General features: G+C 42.7%; 1 protein-coding gene and 1 pseudogene across 1 annotated transcript; both read left to right on the forward strand.

Moving 5' to 3' along the window:
• The first annotated feature begins 3,765 nt into the window (after positions 1-3,765).
• LOC118619049 lies at positions 3,766-5,285 on the forward strand (annotated as a pseudogene).
• Positions 5,286-10,050: 4,765 nt separating this feature from the next.
• Positions 10,051-12,871, forward strand: DEFB129 (defensin beta 129). Its single transcript, XM_036244190.1, has 2 exons — positions 10,051-10,108; positions 12,435-12,871. The coding sequence occupies exons 1-2, from the start codon at positions 10,051-10,053 to the stop codon at positions 12,869-12,871; spliced, it is 495 nt and encodes a 164-aa protein (XP_036100083.1).
• Positions 12,872-19,043: the final 6,172 nt, after the last annotated feature.

Here is a 19,043-nt window from a genome sequence, read left to right on the forward strand (position 1 = left end):
TCTATGTTTCTCTCTCTCCCTCTCCCTCTCCTTCTCCCTCTCCCTCTCCCTCCCACTCTATCTGAACAAAATATGGAAAAATGTCCTGGGTGAGGATAAAAAAAAAAACAAAACCAGGTAAAACATCCTGTGGCTCCTCTAGAGGGTGCTCTAGGGCACTCGTGCTCCTTGATGTGCTGGTAGATTATTGTAAAGCATAATGTTCCTGTGAAATGCATATGCCATTCTATCACCTAGTACAGGAGTCTCTGCTGATCTGTCCTAACAAGGATGATTATCATGTGCAGCAAAACAGGGAGTGGGTTCACATGAACTACACTGCAGAAAGCATTTTAAGATCTTGCTTTGTAGAGGTCACCATCATATACATCAAAACCTTCCTACCTGGATCTGCATCCCCCCACTGCAAGGAGACCTTAATCCTGATCATTTAACAGCCTCATACACTTACTCTATGTTTTTCTCATAAACAGATCAATGAGGTCCAGACTGTTGGTGCAAATATGTGGTAACATGAGGAAATCATATGTCATTATTAAAAGCCTCTTCCCAGAAGTGACAGTGACTTCACCTAACCTTTCATTGGTAAAAACAAATCACATGCCCACACTTAGACAAAAGGGGAATGGGACCTTGGCAACAGCTTCCAAGTGACTTATATACTGTGGAAGGGGAGCACGCATTTGAGGGAAAGTTGGTAATAGTTGCCATAGGTGTGGAATTCCGAAAACAAAGAGGGAGTTGAAAGGCACCAGGCAGCTAAAAGAATGTGTCAGTGTCTATTACAGAAGGGAATAGGCACCCAAAGCTATGTAAGAGTAAATAGTCTTTTGTTGTTTCACAAATAATTACCAAGAAAGAAAGCATAACAATTTCTGTTGGATACACCCAAGTATTCAACAAGAAAAGACATTTTTGTACTAAAGTAATTCAAGATTTTAAATGAAAAAGTAATTGTGTGGCTAGGTAATCAGGACTGCTCCAACGGGTTTGGAACTACACAAAGTGCCAATGTATATTGTATTGTACTAAAATATTATATTTTCTTTATATTTGCTATTGCAAGCCAAAAAAGACATTGTTCAAAATAAATAGAACTGTTACTTATATTCAACTGTTTATGCTGCTATTACCTAGTTTTATAAATTAATTTATTTTGTTTCTGACACTTATGCATATAGGTTTCTCATCTGGGGTCACAGGAGCATATTACTTTGCAGTCACCCCACAATTACCTGTGCATAGTCTCAGTAACATGCATAAGACATGTTGCACTGTCTTTGCTGGAGGGATTAGGGGAAATCTCTTCTAGGGCTTTGCTCTCTGGACTGTGGCAGAAGCGTACGAACATGAGTGGTTGCATATCAGGCTGTGCGTGAGCTGAGGGCCCATTAGTGAGACAGATAAGTCACAGGCACAAGGAGTTTGGGATCTGTCTGACCAGACAAAGGGGTTATTAGAAGTTCCTGAAAGAGTTTATTGTACTTTTCACACTGGACTACCTTGATCACTGAAATCACCCTAGAGTCATATAACCTAGATGAAGGGACTGACCTTGCTGCTAAGCCTTCCTTCTAAGATCTTTTATCTCTTAGTCCCTTAATCTGTCTTTTCCAAGACAATATTTTTATTTCTTTTCTTTCCATGAAAAAATAACCCTGCTAGGACTTTAACAATAAAAGACAGGAGGAAAGGAGGGAATAAAAGCAGAAAGTGAGGTGGCATCGAATGGAGGTAAGCTAGTATTCTGTGGGCACCAACCATGTGCTGAGTACTTACACTTAAGTTGTCACACTTAAAACTCATAACATTTTGGGCTTGTGTCATTACCAGCACTTTTTTTTGGACTTAAAAAATATCTACTTATGCAGCTGTAAGAAAGAGAGATCTCTTATCCTTGAAGACGACATGGAGGGACCTGAAGAGCATTGTGCTAAGTGAAATAAGCCAGTCAGAGAAAGACAAGTATCACATGATCTCACTTATTTGTGGAATATATTGAACAAAATAAGCTGATAAATGAAATAGAACCAGAGACATAGAAGTAGGGTTCAGACTGACAAACCTCAGAAGAAGGATGTGGGGGAAGGGAAGAGATAAACCAAAGAACTTCTACATAAAGCATAACCAATGGACACAGACAACAATGCTGTGGGGAAAGGTGGGGGGGGGGGGGAACAGGAGGAGGGTGTCAATGGAGGAAAAAGGAGAAACATCTGTAACAAAAATAAATTAATTTTTTTAAATATCTACTTTATTGGGTATAATTTATATAAAATAAACTGCTTCAATTTAAAGTGTACAATTTGATGAGTTTGGCAGCTGTATACACACACAAAACCACCACCACAATCAAGGTTTCAGAATATTTCCATCATCCCAGAAAATATTTCTTATGCACCTTTGCAGTCTGTCCCTCCCTCTGCCGTAGCCCTCTGGACAACAAATGGTCTGTATTTTCTCACTAGTGATTAGTTTGCATTTCCTAGAGTTTTATGTAAATGGAATCACATAGCTATACTCTTTTCTGTATGGCTTCGTTCATAAGCATCATTATTTTGAGATTCATCCATGTTGTTGCATGTATTAGTAATCCTTTCTCAATTGTTGATTAGCATTCTATTGTTTGGATATGCCACTGTTTTTGCTTGTTAGCAGTTTTAAAATTAGGAAGGTGAGGCTCACAAGCATGAAATGACTTTTCCAGGGTCTCATTAATGCATCAGCTGTATGAGCTGAACTGAACCCTTTCTGCCTACCTTTGCCTTCTCTGATAGCTCCCCCACACACTTCCAACTCCCTCATTGTGTTATTATGGAATTGCTTCTCTTTGAAATCACCAAGACCTATACTCCCTTGACTCAAATACATCCCATGTGTCAATCAAATTCTTCCCTCTTCACTTTTCTTTATCAGCCTAAACTCCATGATTCATTACTTCCCTACTCTCTTGTCAACATATTAACAACCCAAACACTTTTGTTTTATGCATTCATCTGTATGGGAAAGGCCAACCCCAGTGCTGAAGAAAATCACACAACTGGGCAAACTAGTGGCATCTAAATTTGTCATTTCCATTTTTTACAGAGCCCTCGGCAACAGCCATCTGGAAACAGAAAGCTCATTGAGGATAAGAATAACATGTGATTTTTCTCATTCTCTAAAACCACTTAATGTAAGCTCCGTGATGGCAGGAACTGCCTGTGGTATACATTACCATATTACCAGCCCCTGAGACAGTTTCTAGAGCATGATACATGCTCAGTAAATGTCTATTGAATGAAATAAATTAGTAAGAGCTTAATGAACCTTGCTTTGGAAATTACAACTAAGTAAAGACTTGAGAGATAAGTAGGAGTTATCTCATGACAGGAGCTGGGAAGGAGAGTATTAAAGGAAGATTGAACAGCACGTCTACGATCCTTCCTTCAAACCTTACATAACAATTGTTCTGAATGCTCTCGCTACTCAAAGCTCTTCATTCTCTCCAGCCCCACTGTCACTCTTATGAACCCACTCAGATTCAGTCCCTATTGCAACCATAGTGATGGCCCCGAAATGTTGAAGTAAGCAAAATGGTGGAATAGGAGGCCTCTGGAAATACAAATGAACGACTATGCACAGACAAGATACCTTTATGACAACTCCAGAACTGGACTTCCGGTCAAGATGGTGTCGGTAAACATGGTACTTGCCTCCCTCAACAACCACATCAAAATTACAACTAAACTAAAGAACAACCATCATTCAGAACCACCTGAAATCGAGCTGAATGAAAGTCCTACAGCTAGAAAATTAAAGAAGCCACATCAAGACTGATTTCTTGGAATGAGGGGATTGACTTGTGGTGGCATGAACTCATGCACAAGGCAGAGGATGAGTGTGAACCTGTGTGGTGTGATGCTGAGGACTCGTTCTTCATCCTGTACACCAGTGGCTCCACAGGCAAAACCAAGGGTGTGGTACATATAGTTGGAGGGTACGTGCTCTATGTGCCCACAACCTGCAAGTACATGTTTGACTTCCATGCAGAGGACGTGTTCTGGTGCACAGAAGACATTGGCTGGATCACTAGCCATTCCTGTGTCACCAATGGAACACTGGCCAACAGTGTTTTTTTTGAGGGGATCCCCACATACCTGGACGTGAGCCACATGTGAAGTATTGTGGACAAGTACAAGGTGACCAAGTTCTACATAGCACCTACAGCTATCCACCTGCTCGTAAATTTTGGAGATAAGCGTGTCACCAGGCATAACCAGGCATCCTTACAGGTGTTAGGCACAGTAGGTGAACCCATCAACCCCAAGGCCTGGCTGTGGTACCACCAGGTTGTAGGTGCCCAATGTTGTTCCACTGTGGACACCTTCTGGCAAACAGAGGTAGGTGGCCATATGCTGGCCCCCTCCCTGGTGCAACACCCATGAAGCCTGGTTCTGCTACCTTCCCATTCTTTGGTGTAGCTCCTGCAATCCTGAATGAGTCTGAGGAAGAGTTGGAAGGTGAAGCTGAAGGCTATCTGGTGTTCAAGCAGCCCTGGCCAAGGGATCATACACACAGTCTATGGGGATCATGGACGCTTTGAGACCACCTACTTTAAGAAGCTCCCTGGGGTCCGGCCGGTGTGGCTCAGTGATTGAGCGTCAACCCATGCATCAAGAGGTCGCCAGTTCAATTCCCAGTCAGGACATATGTCCAGGTGCAGGGCATGCAAGAGGCAGCCAATCGATGTTCTCTCTCATCGATATTTCTATCTCTCTCTTCCTCTCACTTCCTCTCTCTCTAAAATCAATAAAGAAAAAAAAGAAGTTCCCTGGGTACCTTGTGGCAGGAGATGGTTGCCGGCTGGATCAGGACAGCTATTACTGGATCTCTGGCAGGACTGATGACATGCTGACTGTATCTGGACACCTGCTGAGCACGGCGGAGGTGGAGTCAGCACGTGTGGAACATCAGGCTATCGCAGAGGCAGCCGTGGTCAGCCACCCTCATCCTGTGAAGAGCAAATGCCTCTATCACTTTGTCACCTTGTGCCATGGTTATACCTTCAGCCCACCTCTCAAGGAGGAGCTCAAGAAGCAGATTAGAGAAAAAATTGGCCCCACTGCTACACCAGGTTACATCCAGAATGCATGGGTTTGCCTAAAACCCGCTCAGGGAAAATCATGAGGCCAGTGTTTTGGAAGATCGCTCAGAATGACTATGACCTGGGGGACCCATCTCCTGTGGCTGACCCATCTGTCATCAACCTGTTCTTCAGCCACCGCTACCAAACCATCCAGTGAACAAGACTATCCTTTACCCAGGACTGCCTCGTGCTTAGCTTTCCAAAGTCTTGCCCACCCTCCCTGACCCCATTCAGGAGTGCTGAGGGCCAGCATTGACCCACACTGAGGACCAAATTCACCCCTGGGTGAAGGCAACTTTCTGTGACTGCCAGGAAGATGGGACAGGAACCAGATCAGCCTCAGGCTGCAGTGCCTGCAAAGAGCCCTTGAAGCCTAGAATCGGGACCTGAAGGTCATGTCCCAAGTTAAGTGTTCAGAGGACACATGAAGGCCTAGAGTGAAGAAGCAAGGAGGCAGCTCTGTAGTCCTGTCAACTCTCAGGAAGCACCAGTACTTATCTGGCATGCACTTGCCCTCAGAAACACCTGTTTGTGAGTCTAGGAACAGTTGTTTTTTTCTTTTTCTTTATTGATTTTAGAGAGAGAGGAAGGGAGAGGGAGAGAAAGATAGAAACATCGATGAGAGAGAACATCGATTGGCTGACTCCTGCATGCTTCCCACTGGGGGTTGGGCCCACAACCTGGGCATGTGCCCTGACCAGGAATCAAACCCAGCGACCTGTTGGTGCATGAGTCAACCACTGAGCCACACCGGCCAGGCCAGTTATTATTTTTTAAAACACGTTGCTTCTTCTGCTCTGGGTCTTTTGTGCCAGATGGCATTGCTTGCCTGCCCATTTGCTCCTGGGGCTATGCAGGCAGGCTCAGTTTCCAGATGATTTTCAGATCATTTGCTTCTTTGCAGGAGTAAATGTGTTTTGATCCTAGGGCCAGAGGAACGTGTCTTCCTTGTCCTCTGTTCCCACCCTCATCTGAACACAGTTGTGCTTCTCAGATGAAACTCTTTTCTTGCCCTTGTTCTGCTCAAGCCCTATGGTTGTTGGGAGTAAGGCTGAAGCATCCCCTTGCAGTGTGTGTGCACACATACACACAAACACACACACGCACAAACACAAAATGAAACATACCGAGAAAATCGCATTTGAAGGGCAAGTAGGGCAGGCTCACTTTGACCACAATGCCCCTTTCCCAGGCCAGCATAGCACCACATCAAGCGTGATCCCCTGGGCCTTCAGTTTCTCTAGTGGAGAACAGAGAACCTGAGGCAGACATTCCGCTTCCCCAGCATTTCTGGGACACTTTCTGGAGGCCCACTTCTGTCTTGGAGAACCCAGAGGAAATGACAAACCTAGACCACATGAAGGCAACTCAAACAAAGAAGGGAGCAGAGCTCACAGTAACCAGTGAGATGGATCTTGGCAATGGAACCACATCCCAGTCAGTGACCTTGCTCAGAGAGGCCAGTCAGTGGCTCCTCCCACCTGTGAAACAAAGTCAGCAGTCCCTTTTGTCAGGCAGCACAGTAAGCATTTCTGTCTGGCTGGGGTCATCCGTCAGTCGTCCAGCCCAGTCATGGAGCACAGACTGTGGTCCTGCCTGATTATGGAACATAGTCAGTGACCCTGCCCAACCACAGAGCACAGCAAATGAATCTACCTGGGAGCAAAGCCATCAGCCCCAAGTAAACACAGAGCCCAGCCTGCATCTGACCAACTTCAGAGCCCAGCCAGTAGCCCCACCAAACCATGAAGCCCAGCCTGCATCCTTGCCTAAACACAGAATCCAGGTAGAAGGACCACCTGACCAGGGGGCACAGATTGCAACCCCACCCAACCAGGGCTGATTGCAAAGACTAGCCAGCAGACCTGCACAATTATAGAATCCAACCAGCAGCAGTGCCCTGCCAAGAAACTCAGGCTGTATTCACACTTAACCAGTGAGCCCAGCAACTGGCCTTGTTTGACCATAGAGCCCAGCAACCATGGCCTATTGCAGAGCCCAGCCAACAGCCCCACTTGACTGCAGAGCACACTCAGTGGCCATGCTGACCATGGAACCCAACCAATATCCCAACCTGATCGAGGAGCCCAGCCAAGAGCGTTACCCAAGATCACAACACAGACAGCAGCCCCACCCAACCAGACACCCCTCAGCAAGCAGTGACCCTGCCCAACCACAGGGCACAGCCAATGAATCCACCAGGGAGCAAAGCCATCAGCCCCAAGTAAACACAAAGCCCAGCCTGCAATTGATCAACTGCAGAGCCCAGCCAGAAAACTAAGAATCTAATAAAGCTCCAATAACTGACCCTAAAAAATGGAGATCTGTGTGAACTGACTGACAAAGATTTCAGAATAATCCTTTTTTTTTTTTTTTTTTGTATATGTGCTGCTGAAGCAAGCACTCGGAATAATCTGTTTAAAGACTTTCAGTGAACTACAAAAAAAAAAAAAAATAGATAGACAATTAATAAAACTAGTATAACAATACATAAACAAAATAAGTTTAAAAGAATAAATGGAAATCTTTTTTTTTTAATCAAAAATCCTAGAGCTGAAGAATTCCATGACTGACCAAAGGCATGATCTATGAAAGAAATCATCTATAAGGTGAACTTCATTAAAATTAAAAACTTCTCACCCTGGCCGGTTTGGCTCAGCAGTTAGAGTGTTGGCCTGTGGTCTGGAGAGACCTGGGTTCGGTTCCTGCTGGGGGCACGTGCCTCGGTTGTAGTTTGTCCCCGGCCTTGACTGGGTCGTGTGGGTGGCGGCCACTCAATGTGTCCCTTTCACGTTGATGTTTCTCTCTCTCTCCCTTCCACTTTATCTGAAAAAAATGTCCTCGGGTGAGGATAAAAATAAATAAATAAATAAATAAATAAATAAATAAATAAATAAATAAATAAATAAAAACTTCTCTGCAGCCCTGGCCGGTTTAGCTCAGCAGTTAGAGCATCAACCTGCAGACCAAAGGGTCACAGATTTGATTCCCCATCAAGGGCATGTACCTGGGTTGCAGGTTCAATCCCCAGCCCCAGTCGGGGTCATGCGGGAGACAGTCAATATGTCTTTCTCACATCAATGTTTCTCTCTCTCTCTCCCTCCCTCCCTTCCACTCTATCTAAAAAAAAAAAAAAAATCAATGGAAAAATATTCTTGGGTAAGGATTAACAAACAAACAAAAAAATGGACAGAAGATTTGATAAACATTTTTTTTCCAAAGAAGACATACAGATGGCCCAGAGGTGCGTGAAAAGGTGCTCAACATCACTAATTATCAGAAAAATGCAAATCAAAACCACAATGAAATATTACATCACACCTGTTAAAATGGCTATAATCAAAAAGATTGAAAGTAACAAGTGCTGACAAGGATGCAGAGAAAAGGGAGTCTTTGTGCACTGTTGGTGGGAATACAGACTGGTGCAAGACAGTATGGAGGTTCCTCAAAAAATTACAAACAAAACTACCATATAATCCAGAAATTGCACTTCTGGGTATTTTTCTGAAGGAAACAAAAACACTATCTGAAAAAGATCTATGCAATCCCGTGTTCATTGTATCATTATTTACAATGGCCAAACATCAACCTAAGTGTCCATTGATGGATGAATGGATAAAGAAAATGTGATTGATATATATATATATATATATATATTGATATATATATATATATATCGTATATATATGAATATTATTCAGCCATAAAAAAGAAAGAAATCATGTTATTTGCAACAACACGAATGAACCTATGTAAGTTAGATAGAGAAAGACAAATACCATGTGATCTCACTTATATGTGGAACCTAAAAACAAAGCAAAAAAACTCATAAATGCAGAGAAAAGATTGGTGGTTGCCAGAAGTGAGGGGCAAAATGGGTGAAAGTGGTCAAGAGGCACACATGACTGGTTATAACATAAATAAATTCTGTGGGTGTAATGTACAGCAGGGTGACTATAGTTGATAATATTGTATTGTTTATTTGAAAGTTATGCCTTGCCAGTGTTGCTCAGTGGTTTGAACATTGTCCCATGCACTGAGAGATAGATCCTGGTTCAATTCTCAGTCAGGGCACATGCCAGGTTGCAGGCTCGATCCCCAGTAGGGGGTGCGCAGGAGGCAGCTGATGAATATTTCTCTCTCACATCAATGTTTCTATCTCTCTCTCCCTTCCTCTTTCTCTAAAAAAATCAATAGAAACCTATTTTAAAAAAGAAAAAGTTGCTAAGAGAGTACATCTTAAAAGTTCTCATCACAGGAAAAGCAATTGTACTATGTGTGGTGATGGATGTTAACTAGACATTGTGATCATTCTATCATATATACATATATTGAATCGTTATTCTGTGCACTTGAAACTAATATAATGTTACATGTCAGTTATATCTCAATAAAAAATGAGTTAAAGTTATGCCAAGAGATACTTCCCACAAACTCATTTAACAAACTAGTAGTGAATGCTTAGGTTGATTTAGTAGCCATGGTGGCCATTGGAGGCATCAGTACAAAAAAGACAGTCTCTAGACTCCAGGAGTCTATGGTTATAGCAATTTCTGCTCTTCCAGGCCTTACACACTGAGTACCTTGGGCATAATTAACTGACAAATAGTGAAGCAAATAAAGTATTCTCGCCCTACTCAAACTTACAGAAAGAAAGATGCAAAGGGCCTGCACTTTTTTCCTATCTTATGTCTTGTATTGCCCCCAGGATTGAGAGCAGGAAATGTGTTGCAGAAAGTGTTCAGAAAAGGTTGTTCTCAAACAGAATCAGAGAAAACACAACTGTTGTGAGTTTTGGATGCGCATCACTGCTCATGGCCTAAGGCCATGAAGAGGCCAATAAAGGCTGGAGAGCAAGATCACCAAACCTGGAGCTCAAGATCACCAACCCAGATCTAAGCCTTCCTCTCTGGTACCCAGCCATGAAGCTCCTTTTTCCTGTCTTTGCCAGCCTCATGCTACAGTACCAGGTGAACACAGGTAATGTGGAATCCTGGGTTTTACAGGGGTCAGTGTGAGGAAGCAGGAACTTGGTTGTCCATGACAATGGGAACCCCAAGAGATGCTGAAAGATGAGTTGCCCAAAGAGATGGTTGAAGAGTCTACTTATTGCATCAGTCATGTGCCATTCCCCATGTGTCCCCATAGGCCCCAACCCCAGACTGAGTCTGATGGGGACGCACCAGGAGCCAGCTACAGCAGAAGCAAGATTTTTTTGTGTATACTCAGAAACTGTCCAACATATAAAGCTGCCTTCCTTCCCTCTACAGAGCTATCTGGGACTCAGCCCAAGACTTCCTCATCTTTGCTCCATTTCTAATTTAAACCACCTCTTCAAGCAAAGGTTCCTATCAGTTTGTACTTTGTTATAATAAGGAGAAAATCCTTACCCTTACCCTTACGCTAAAAAAAAAAAAAAAAATCTCCTTTAGGATCCAGTAAACAGGCTTATGTTCTCCATCTCAACTTTAGCAGATTTTTACAGTGTCATCGCTTCTCTTGGTCTTTTTGTCTTGAAACCCACAAATTACCCATAAGAGCATCTAGGAATACACTGTGGCACAAGGCTGAAACAGAGGATTGGCAGTTGTTTTTTGAAATGAAGAGCAAAGCATTGAGACATGTTTTAGAATACAAGAATCATCCAGCTATTTGGAATAATAGGCAATAGGTCAGGGAAGGCAAAGTAAAAGAGTCAAAGATATTTCTAATATTTTTATCTTGAGATCCAAAGAGAAGGATAGTAACATAAGCAAGTATGACTGTCATCTTGGGTAAAGTCACTTAGCCACTTTGAGCCTCAAATTCCATTTGCGTGGAACAGAGTTAATCAATGTAGATGCTTGAAATACAAGAATTTTATCATTTTGTCTTTAGTGAGAAGCAACATTGCAATGTGTGTGAACATTGTCAATTGAATTGTTAAGATGAGTGAGAAAAAACTTTCTTGATTCCGAAATTAAAAGGTGAGACATTGCGATAGAAAAAATCATTGCACAGATGAAGATGAGGTACTAAACTGAGCAGGGAATTCAGAGCTACAGATAACAGTGTGGGGCTTATCCGGATAGAGATGAGGCTATGATAATGAGTAATACCTCTGAGGAACAGAGTGTCCAGAGAGGCTGAAAATGGTAGAACACCATGCCCCAGGAACCACAGGCCAAGCTGTTGTCACCACAGGGCAAGGGTGAGGCCATAAACCACTGCCAGCACTCCTGAAAGTCCTATTGATTCTCTTTTGTTTTTGTTTGTTTTATTGATTTATTTATTTATTTAAATTTTATTTTTGTTACAGATGTTTCTCCTTTTTTACCCCATTGACGCCCTCCTCCCAATGTTTGTTTAATTTATCTTTATTGTTGAAAGTGTTACAGATGTCCCCCCGTTTTTCCCTCATTGACCCCCTTCACCCTACTCCCACCACTCCCAGGCCTTCACCGCACTATTGCCTGTGTCCATAGGTTATGCATATATGCCTATAAATTCTTTGGTTAATCTCTTCCCCAGCCCCTTCTTGCTGACATTCATCAGTCTGTCCCATGCTTTCATGTCTCTCTTTTGAAATTCTGTCTTGAATTAGTTTTATGGCAGATTTTACTCTTGTTGGTATTTCCTAGGATAATGGGGAGAAGTAGTGATGCCCTCCCTACAAGTGTCTAAGATGCTAAGTTGGAGGTCGAAAATCCTATCCAGAAGCAGATATTTGGATTCCCTTTTCTTCTTTCCTCTGTGTGCCCTAGATTTTTTAAGTAATTCAATGAGAGGAGAATAGAGAGACTTATTTTAGATTTTATAGGTGTACAGAGATTCTCTTGGTCTTCCAGGGGCCTCTATCAACATCCCTAAACACCGTACTGAAGACTTAGCATTAAAAATTCCCTCTTACTCTATTCCGCTCCCTCCAGGAGCTTTAAGAGTATATCTAGTTATTTGTCTTTTTCTGCTTGGCTTCTTTCACTTAGGATAATACTTTCCAGGTCCCTCCATGTCGTCTTATATACGGAATATAATGAACATAACAGTCTGAGGAATACAGTAGACCCAGACACATGGAAGTAGGGCACAGACTGACATCCCTCAGAAGAGGGGAAGAGATAAACCACAGAACTTATATGCATGTATGCATGACCAATGGACATGGACAACTAAGCCGGGGACGGGGCGGAGGTGGGGTGGGGTGGGGGGTGCCAATGGGGTAAAAAGTTAAAATATCTGTAACAAAAAAATAAAAATTCATAAAAAAAAAAAAGAGTATATCTAGTTATTAACCTTAGCCCAGTGGTTTTCTCTTTTCTTTGTGCAGAATTATTTGGCTCAAGATGCTTAATGAGTTTTGGGAGATGCAGAAACCAGTGTGCTGTGTATGAGAAAGAGGTACAGAAATGCAAGAAGAAAAAATGTTGTGTTGGACTCCAAATAGTTCAAATGCTAAAGAACTACCTGCAAAAGGAAATGCCCCACGTATTTGAAGAGGACATCCAAAAATGGCTAAATGCTACCAAGAATTCTAGGGCTATGATACAAACAAAATACAATATTTTATCTGTCTCCCCCAAAATCAGAAGCCCTTTTGCCAACATTGACACCATCATCATCTCAAATGCCAACACTGTGAACTCTGCCACCACCAACCTCATGATCTCAGGAAAAATTACATACCCTGCTACTTCTACCAAGAGTGACACCAAAAAAAGCAGAGGTTCAACCACTGACTCCCCCCAACCATCACCACCACCATAGATATTGCCAACACCACAATTGAGCTGGAGAAAACAGATGAGCAGAGATGTGGATCTTTCCCTTAAAACACCAAGTTCCTCTCTATCTTTATTAAATATGACACAGAATTTGTGGCTCAGTGGATTGAACATCGTCCCATGGACTGAGAGACCCTGGTTCGATTCCCGGTCAGGGCATGTGCCCAGGTTTCGGGCTCAATCCCCAGTAAGGGGCGTACAGGAGGCAGCCAACGGATGTTTCTCTCTCACATCAATGTTTCTATCTCTCTCTCCTTTCCTCTCTCTCTAAAAAATCAATAAAGACATATTCTAAAAAAATAAGACACAGAACTATTTCCTGTCATGAGTCACTCAATAGATACTGTTTAAGTACCTACAATTTACATAATCCCATCATTCTCACAGGAGCCTCACAGAAGAGACAGAGCTGGAAAGGGGCGGAGTTTTAATTTACATGCCCAGGAGAAAGCAAACACCAGAGTGGTATCTATGGCATTGAATTTGGCCCATGGATGACCAGAGTAAGTCTCTGTAACAAGGACTACGTTTCTTATGCCATGTTCTTTTCTCAGAGCAATGGGAAAGAAACTATCAAGAGAGCCCTGGCCAGTTTGGCTCAGCGGTTAAAGCGTCGGCCTGCGGTCCGGAGAGACCCGGGTTCGGTTTCCGCTAAGGGCACGTACTTCGGTTGCAGTTTGTCCCCGGCCCTGGTTGGTCGTGCGGGTGGCAGCCACTCGATGTGTCCCTTCACGTCGATGTTTCTCTCTCTCTCTCTTCCTCCCACTCTATCCGTACAAAAAAAAAAAAGGAAAAATATCCTCGGGTGAGGATTAAAAAAAAAAAAAAAAAAAAAAATATCAAGAGATTTTTTTTAAATAGATTTTGGGGGCCAAAGGTCCATATACAAAATAGAATGTGGGGGGATCAAGTCTATTCTCCACTAAAGGCCATGACCCAGTTCAAAAAGCCATTTCAGATAAAAATAAGAAAGGAGGAAGGAGTCGGATCGGTGTGGTTCAGTGGTGTAGCGTCAACCCATGCACCAAGAAGTCGCTGGTTCAATTCCCAGCCAGGACACATGCCCAGATTGTGGGCCTGATCCCCAGTCGAGGGCATGCAGGAGGCAGCCAATCAATGTTCTCTTTCATTGATGTTTCTATCTCTTGCTCCCTCTCACTCCCTCTCTCTCTAAAATCAATAAAGGAAAAAAAAAAGGAGGAAGGAGGGAAGGATGCGGGAGAAGGTGTATTGGAATGGTGCTTCCAACAGATACAGAACACAGACAGCAAACCAATTTTGAATGTTCTAGTAGCCACATTTTAAAACATAAAAAGACATAAGTGGAATGTATATTAATAATACATTTTATTAAATTTAGTAAATCCAAAACATTATCATTTCCACAGGTAATAAATATAAAAAATATTTGAGATTTGTTGCATTCTTTTATTTTTTTGCATTAAGACTTTGAAATCTCATATGTCTATTTTCATTGCAGCACATTTCTATTCATACTAGCCACATTTCAAGTGTTCAGTAGTCCCATGTGGTTAGTGGCTACCATATTTGACAGCACCAGGTTAGAGAGTTCAGAAGGTACAAGCAGCTACAGGATGGTTAGGCAAAGGGGGTGATGCTAATCTAGAGAGGCAGCCATATTTCTGAGGGCTGCAGTGTAGAAATTCAGGTCTAATGCTCCTGGGCTAGCATTCTGGTTCTGGCACTTTTTAGCTATGTGGCCTTGAACATATCCTTTATTCATATATGAGCATCCATTTATTCATTTATTAAACTGAAATGTAGCCCTGGCCTGTTTGGCTCAGCGGTTAGAGCATCGGCCCACAGACCAGAGGATCCCTGGTTCGGTTCCCGCTAAGGGCACGTACCTCCGTTGCAGTTTGTCCCTGGCCCCAGCTGGGGTCGTGTGGATGGCAACCCCTCGATGTGTCTCTCTCACATCGATGTTTCTCTCTCTCTCCGTCCCACTCTATCTGAAGATAAATGCAAAAAAAAATGAAATGTAGCCCTGGTTAGTTTGCTCAATGGTTAGAGCATCTGCCCACAAACCAAAGAGCCTTGGGTTCGATTCCAATCAAGGCCACATACCTTGGTTGTAGTTCATCCCTGGCCCTGGTTGGGGTCATGCAGGAGACAACCAGTCAATGTGTATCTCTCTCCCTCTCTCCCTCCCTCCTACTCTATCTAAAGATAAATGGAAAAATATTCTCGAGTGAGGATTTAAAAAAAAAAAATTGAAATGTAAACATATTATATCCCAGAATCCACCTCCTTGTACCTCAGGTCACACTTCCTTTTATTGCCCAAATTATAATGGCACAGACCCCTATTCTGTTTTTTTAACATATTAGTCTCTGCTACATATCACCTCTGTCAATTTAAAGACCACCTTTCAATAAAAAATAAAAAATAATAAAGACCACCTTTCCTTAACCTACTGGTTGTTTAGTACAGTGTCACCTTAAGGAAGGCAAAAAATTTTCCACAATGCAACTAGAGTGACACTGGAGTGCAACTTTTTAAATTATGTCCCTGGAATTTTGTGTACAACAGAAAAATGTTACTACACAAAGAATAACTTCAACTCCAGCTACACATGTGTTCCCCTGAAGAACCCCAAGTATATCTTATGGGCACTAGGTTTCCTCCCTGCTACAGCTATTTGTCACACTCTTTTTTATTTTTTTAATATACATTTTTATTGACTTTTTTAGAGAGAAAGATAGAAACATCAATGTGAGAGAGATACATTGATCAGCTGCCTCCTGCACAACCCCTACCAGGGATCTAACCCGAAACCTGGACATGTGCCCTGACTGGGAATTGAACCGCAACCTTTCAGTCCTTGGGATGACACTCAATCCACTGGGCCACACCAGCCACATTCCTTCTTCTTTTTTTTTTAATCCTCACCTGAGGATATGTTTTTATTGATTTCACAGAGAGAGAATGAGGGGAGAGAGCGGGGGAATTTTTATGTGGTACATTGACGTGAAAGAGCAACATGATGTGAGAAACAACGATCAGTTGCCTCCCATATGCACCCCAACTGGGGATCAAACCCTCAACTCAGGTATGCGCCCTGACCAGGAACTGAACCTGCAAACTTTTGGTGTATGGGACGATGCTCCAAGCGACTGAGCCACCTGGCCAAGGCAACTATTTGCCAAACTCTTGAAAGTCCAGCCTACCTTTCCACACTTGGAATGCTTTCTTCATCGTCTACCCACAGAAAGAAGAGAAAGTACCTGCCTCTCTCACCGAAGTTTAAGGCCTTTTTTGAAACCTCATTTCCTGTCATAGAACTCCCATCAGGTTTTCTCAGGATGATTGACACTGGGGAATACCCTTTTCCTTCAAGGAAATTTCACAGCCATTATAACAAATATGGTAAGTCTCCAATATCTGTTCTCCCCGTTCACAACACTAACAGAATCCTCCTAATGTCAGGTTGGCCCAAGGCTAGCCAGAGTAAAGGCTACATTTCCCAGATGGAACTGACCATACTTCAAACTGGCCACCCTTGAAATTATGCGTTAATATTATTGATGAAAACATCAGAGTTTCCATTTTAAAGGCAAACAGAAGCCTCTTTCTAAGCGCTGGGAAACCCTCAGTGACTGCAAGTTCTGCCTTGGAATTCACTGGGCACATTTTAGTGCAATCCCAGACTCTGCCACTCAGGGTCTATGAGGTTGGGGGTCACCCGGGCACATCTTAGTGTAATCCCAGACTCTGACACTCAGGGTCTGTGAGGTTGGGGGTCACCCAGGCACATCTTAGTGTAATCCTGGACTCTGACACTCAGGGTCTGTGAGGTTGGGATGTACCTGGGATGCAGCCAGTGTGACCCCCAAACCCCACCATTCAGAAGCTGTGTGACTGAATTTTTCAAATTCTCAGAGCCAATATTCAAACCCAGACTAATCAGATTAGACACCTATGAACATTCCACTAACAAGTACTGCTTCTACAGAGCACTCCACAGTGAGTCATCCATACATAAATAAATAAACAAACTGCTACCCTACCCTGAACTATGTATGAAACTGAATCCTCCTCCTTTTGACAGGCAGCAGAACGATGAACCTGCTGCTCACGTGGCAGGAAGAACAGAGGACAAGGCCGGTAAAGAGAAGAGCATTTGAGGGCAATCCCTAACTTATTAGACCTTCCCTTTACTATCCATATACTTAAAATGGCTAAATTTCCAGTTTAAAACTACTTTAAAAATAGTATTTAAGAACATGCATTATCACATAAAAATTGCAACGTTTGAGACCTGTGAGTACAAATAAACTAAGTTGGCCTGCACATAACCTAAGTTGACAGAGAGAAGGGCACAAAATAAAGCTGTAGATTAAAAGTTGGAAGCTGGAGATAATATCCAGGAAAAATGTTAATTTTAATAAAGAGAAAGCCACCTGTCAATAGCTGAGGCTCAGAAAGCAATAAAGTATGGATGGCCCTGGAGGGCAAGGGAGGTACCCAGCAGCTGGCATGCGACTTGTCCGGGCTCCAGCCTGTACCCAACTGAGTGGGTAAAAATGTGAGCAAGAAACGGCATCGTGTTGACTTCCCTGCTCTCTACTCGTCTACTCAGAGAGCAGGGACTGTTCTGGCCTGGCCTGTTCCTGTGGGTTGTCTTCCTTTGACAACACACTGAATGAGCCAAGGGCCATGTTAGGAACTGAATTGTGCTACTCAAAAATTTACGTATTGGCCCTGGTCGGTTTGGCTCAGCGGTTAGAGCATCAGCCCGCAGACCGGAGGGTCCCAGGTTCGGTTCCCGCTAAGGGCACATACCTCGGTTGCAGCTTATCCCGGCCCCCAGCCAGTCGATGTGTCTTTCTCACGTCAATGCTTCTCTCTCTCTCTTCCTCCCTCTCTCCCTTTTGCTCTATCTGAAGATAAATACCAAAAAAAAAATGTCCTTGGGTGAGGACAAAATAAACTTTTTAAAATTTTTGTATTGAAGCCCTAACCCTCCATGTAGCTATATTTGGAGATAAGGCCTTTAAAGAATCAATTAAAGTTAAAAGAGGTAAATGGGTGGGCCCTAATCCAATGTCACTGGTTTTCTTGTAAGAAGAAGGGACGCTGGGTGCACATGCTGAGAGACAAGACCATGTACAGACACAGAGAGAAGACGGCCATCTACAAGCCAAGGGAGGAGGAACCGAACCTGCCTACACCTTGGTCTAAACATCCCCCCTCCAGAACTGTGAGAAAATGCATTTCTGTTGTTTAAGCCACAGTACAATATTTTGCTCTCTCAGCCCTAGCAGACTAATGCAGGCCATAAGAGATGATATCCTTTTCCTCCTTCTTTCTGAGCTGTGGATAAAAGGATAAAAAGATGAAAGAACAGATGATTCCTAAAGCATCCTCGACCTCTGCCTTCATTCTGGGTTGGTCAGCCATTGGCCCTGGGCAAAGCTGAGCAACCTTAGTAGGATTTTTATACTCAAACCCAGGATATTAATCTACATAAAGTAAGTTTCAAAATCAGAAAGTGAAAGCCCTCCCCCCACTTTGTTCTATTTTTAAAATGGTTTATTTATTTATTTATTTATTTATTTTTGGTACGTGCCCCTAGCAGAAACCCAGGACTCTCTGGTCCGCAGGACTCTCCAACCGCTGAGCCAAACCGACCAGGGCTAAAATGTATTTTTATTATTATTTTTGCCTTGCTATATAAATAAGATCAACTTGTCAGTTTCTGCCCAATAGTCCTGGAATTTTGATAGGGATTGTATTGACGCTATAGGTAACAAAAGATAAGAAGGGATACTCAAATTCACTAGTAATCAGAGAAAAGCAAATCAAACCAACAATGGTATTAGTAAAATTAGAAAGCAAAAGAGGTTAGAGGGCTAAGTGAAAAAGGTGAAGAGATTGAGCAAAGAAAAAGAACACCTCATAGACACAGACTAGTGATTGATTACCCGAGGGAAAGGGGGTGGGAGGAGGTAGAATAGGGTAAGGGGGATGGATAAATGGTGACAGAAGGAGACTTGACTTTGGGCAGTGAACACACAATACAATATACAAATGATGTATTATAGAATTTTACACCCAAAACCTATACAATTAACCAATGTCACCACAATAAATTCAATAAAAGATTTTGTTCCTTTATTGATTTTAGAGAG

This window comes from Molossus molossus, unplaced genomic scaffold, assembly GCF_014108415.1.
Source record: "Molossus molossus isolate mMolMol1 unplaced genomic scaffold, mMolMol1.p scaffold_m16_p_6, whole genome shotgun sequence".
Taxonomy (NCBI): Eukaryota; Metazoa; Chordata; class Mammalia; order Chiroptera; family Molossidae; genus Molossus; species Molossus molossus.

Coding starts and splice junctions, on each gene's coding strand:
- DEFB129 (XM_036244190.1), top strand. CDS start 10,051: ATGAAGCTCCTTTTTCCTGTCTTTGCCAGCCTCATGCTACAGTACCAG. Junction 10,109..12,434: donor ACAGTACCAGGTGAACACAG/GTAATGTGGAAT, acceptor TTCTTTGTGCAG/AATTATTTGGCTCAAGATGC.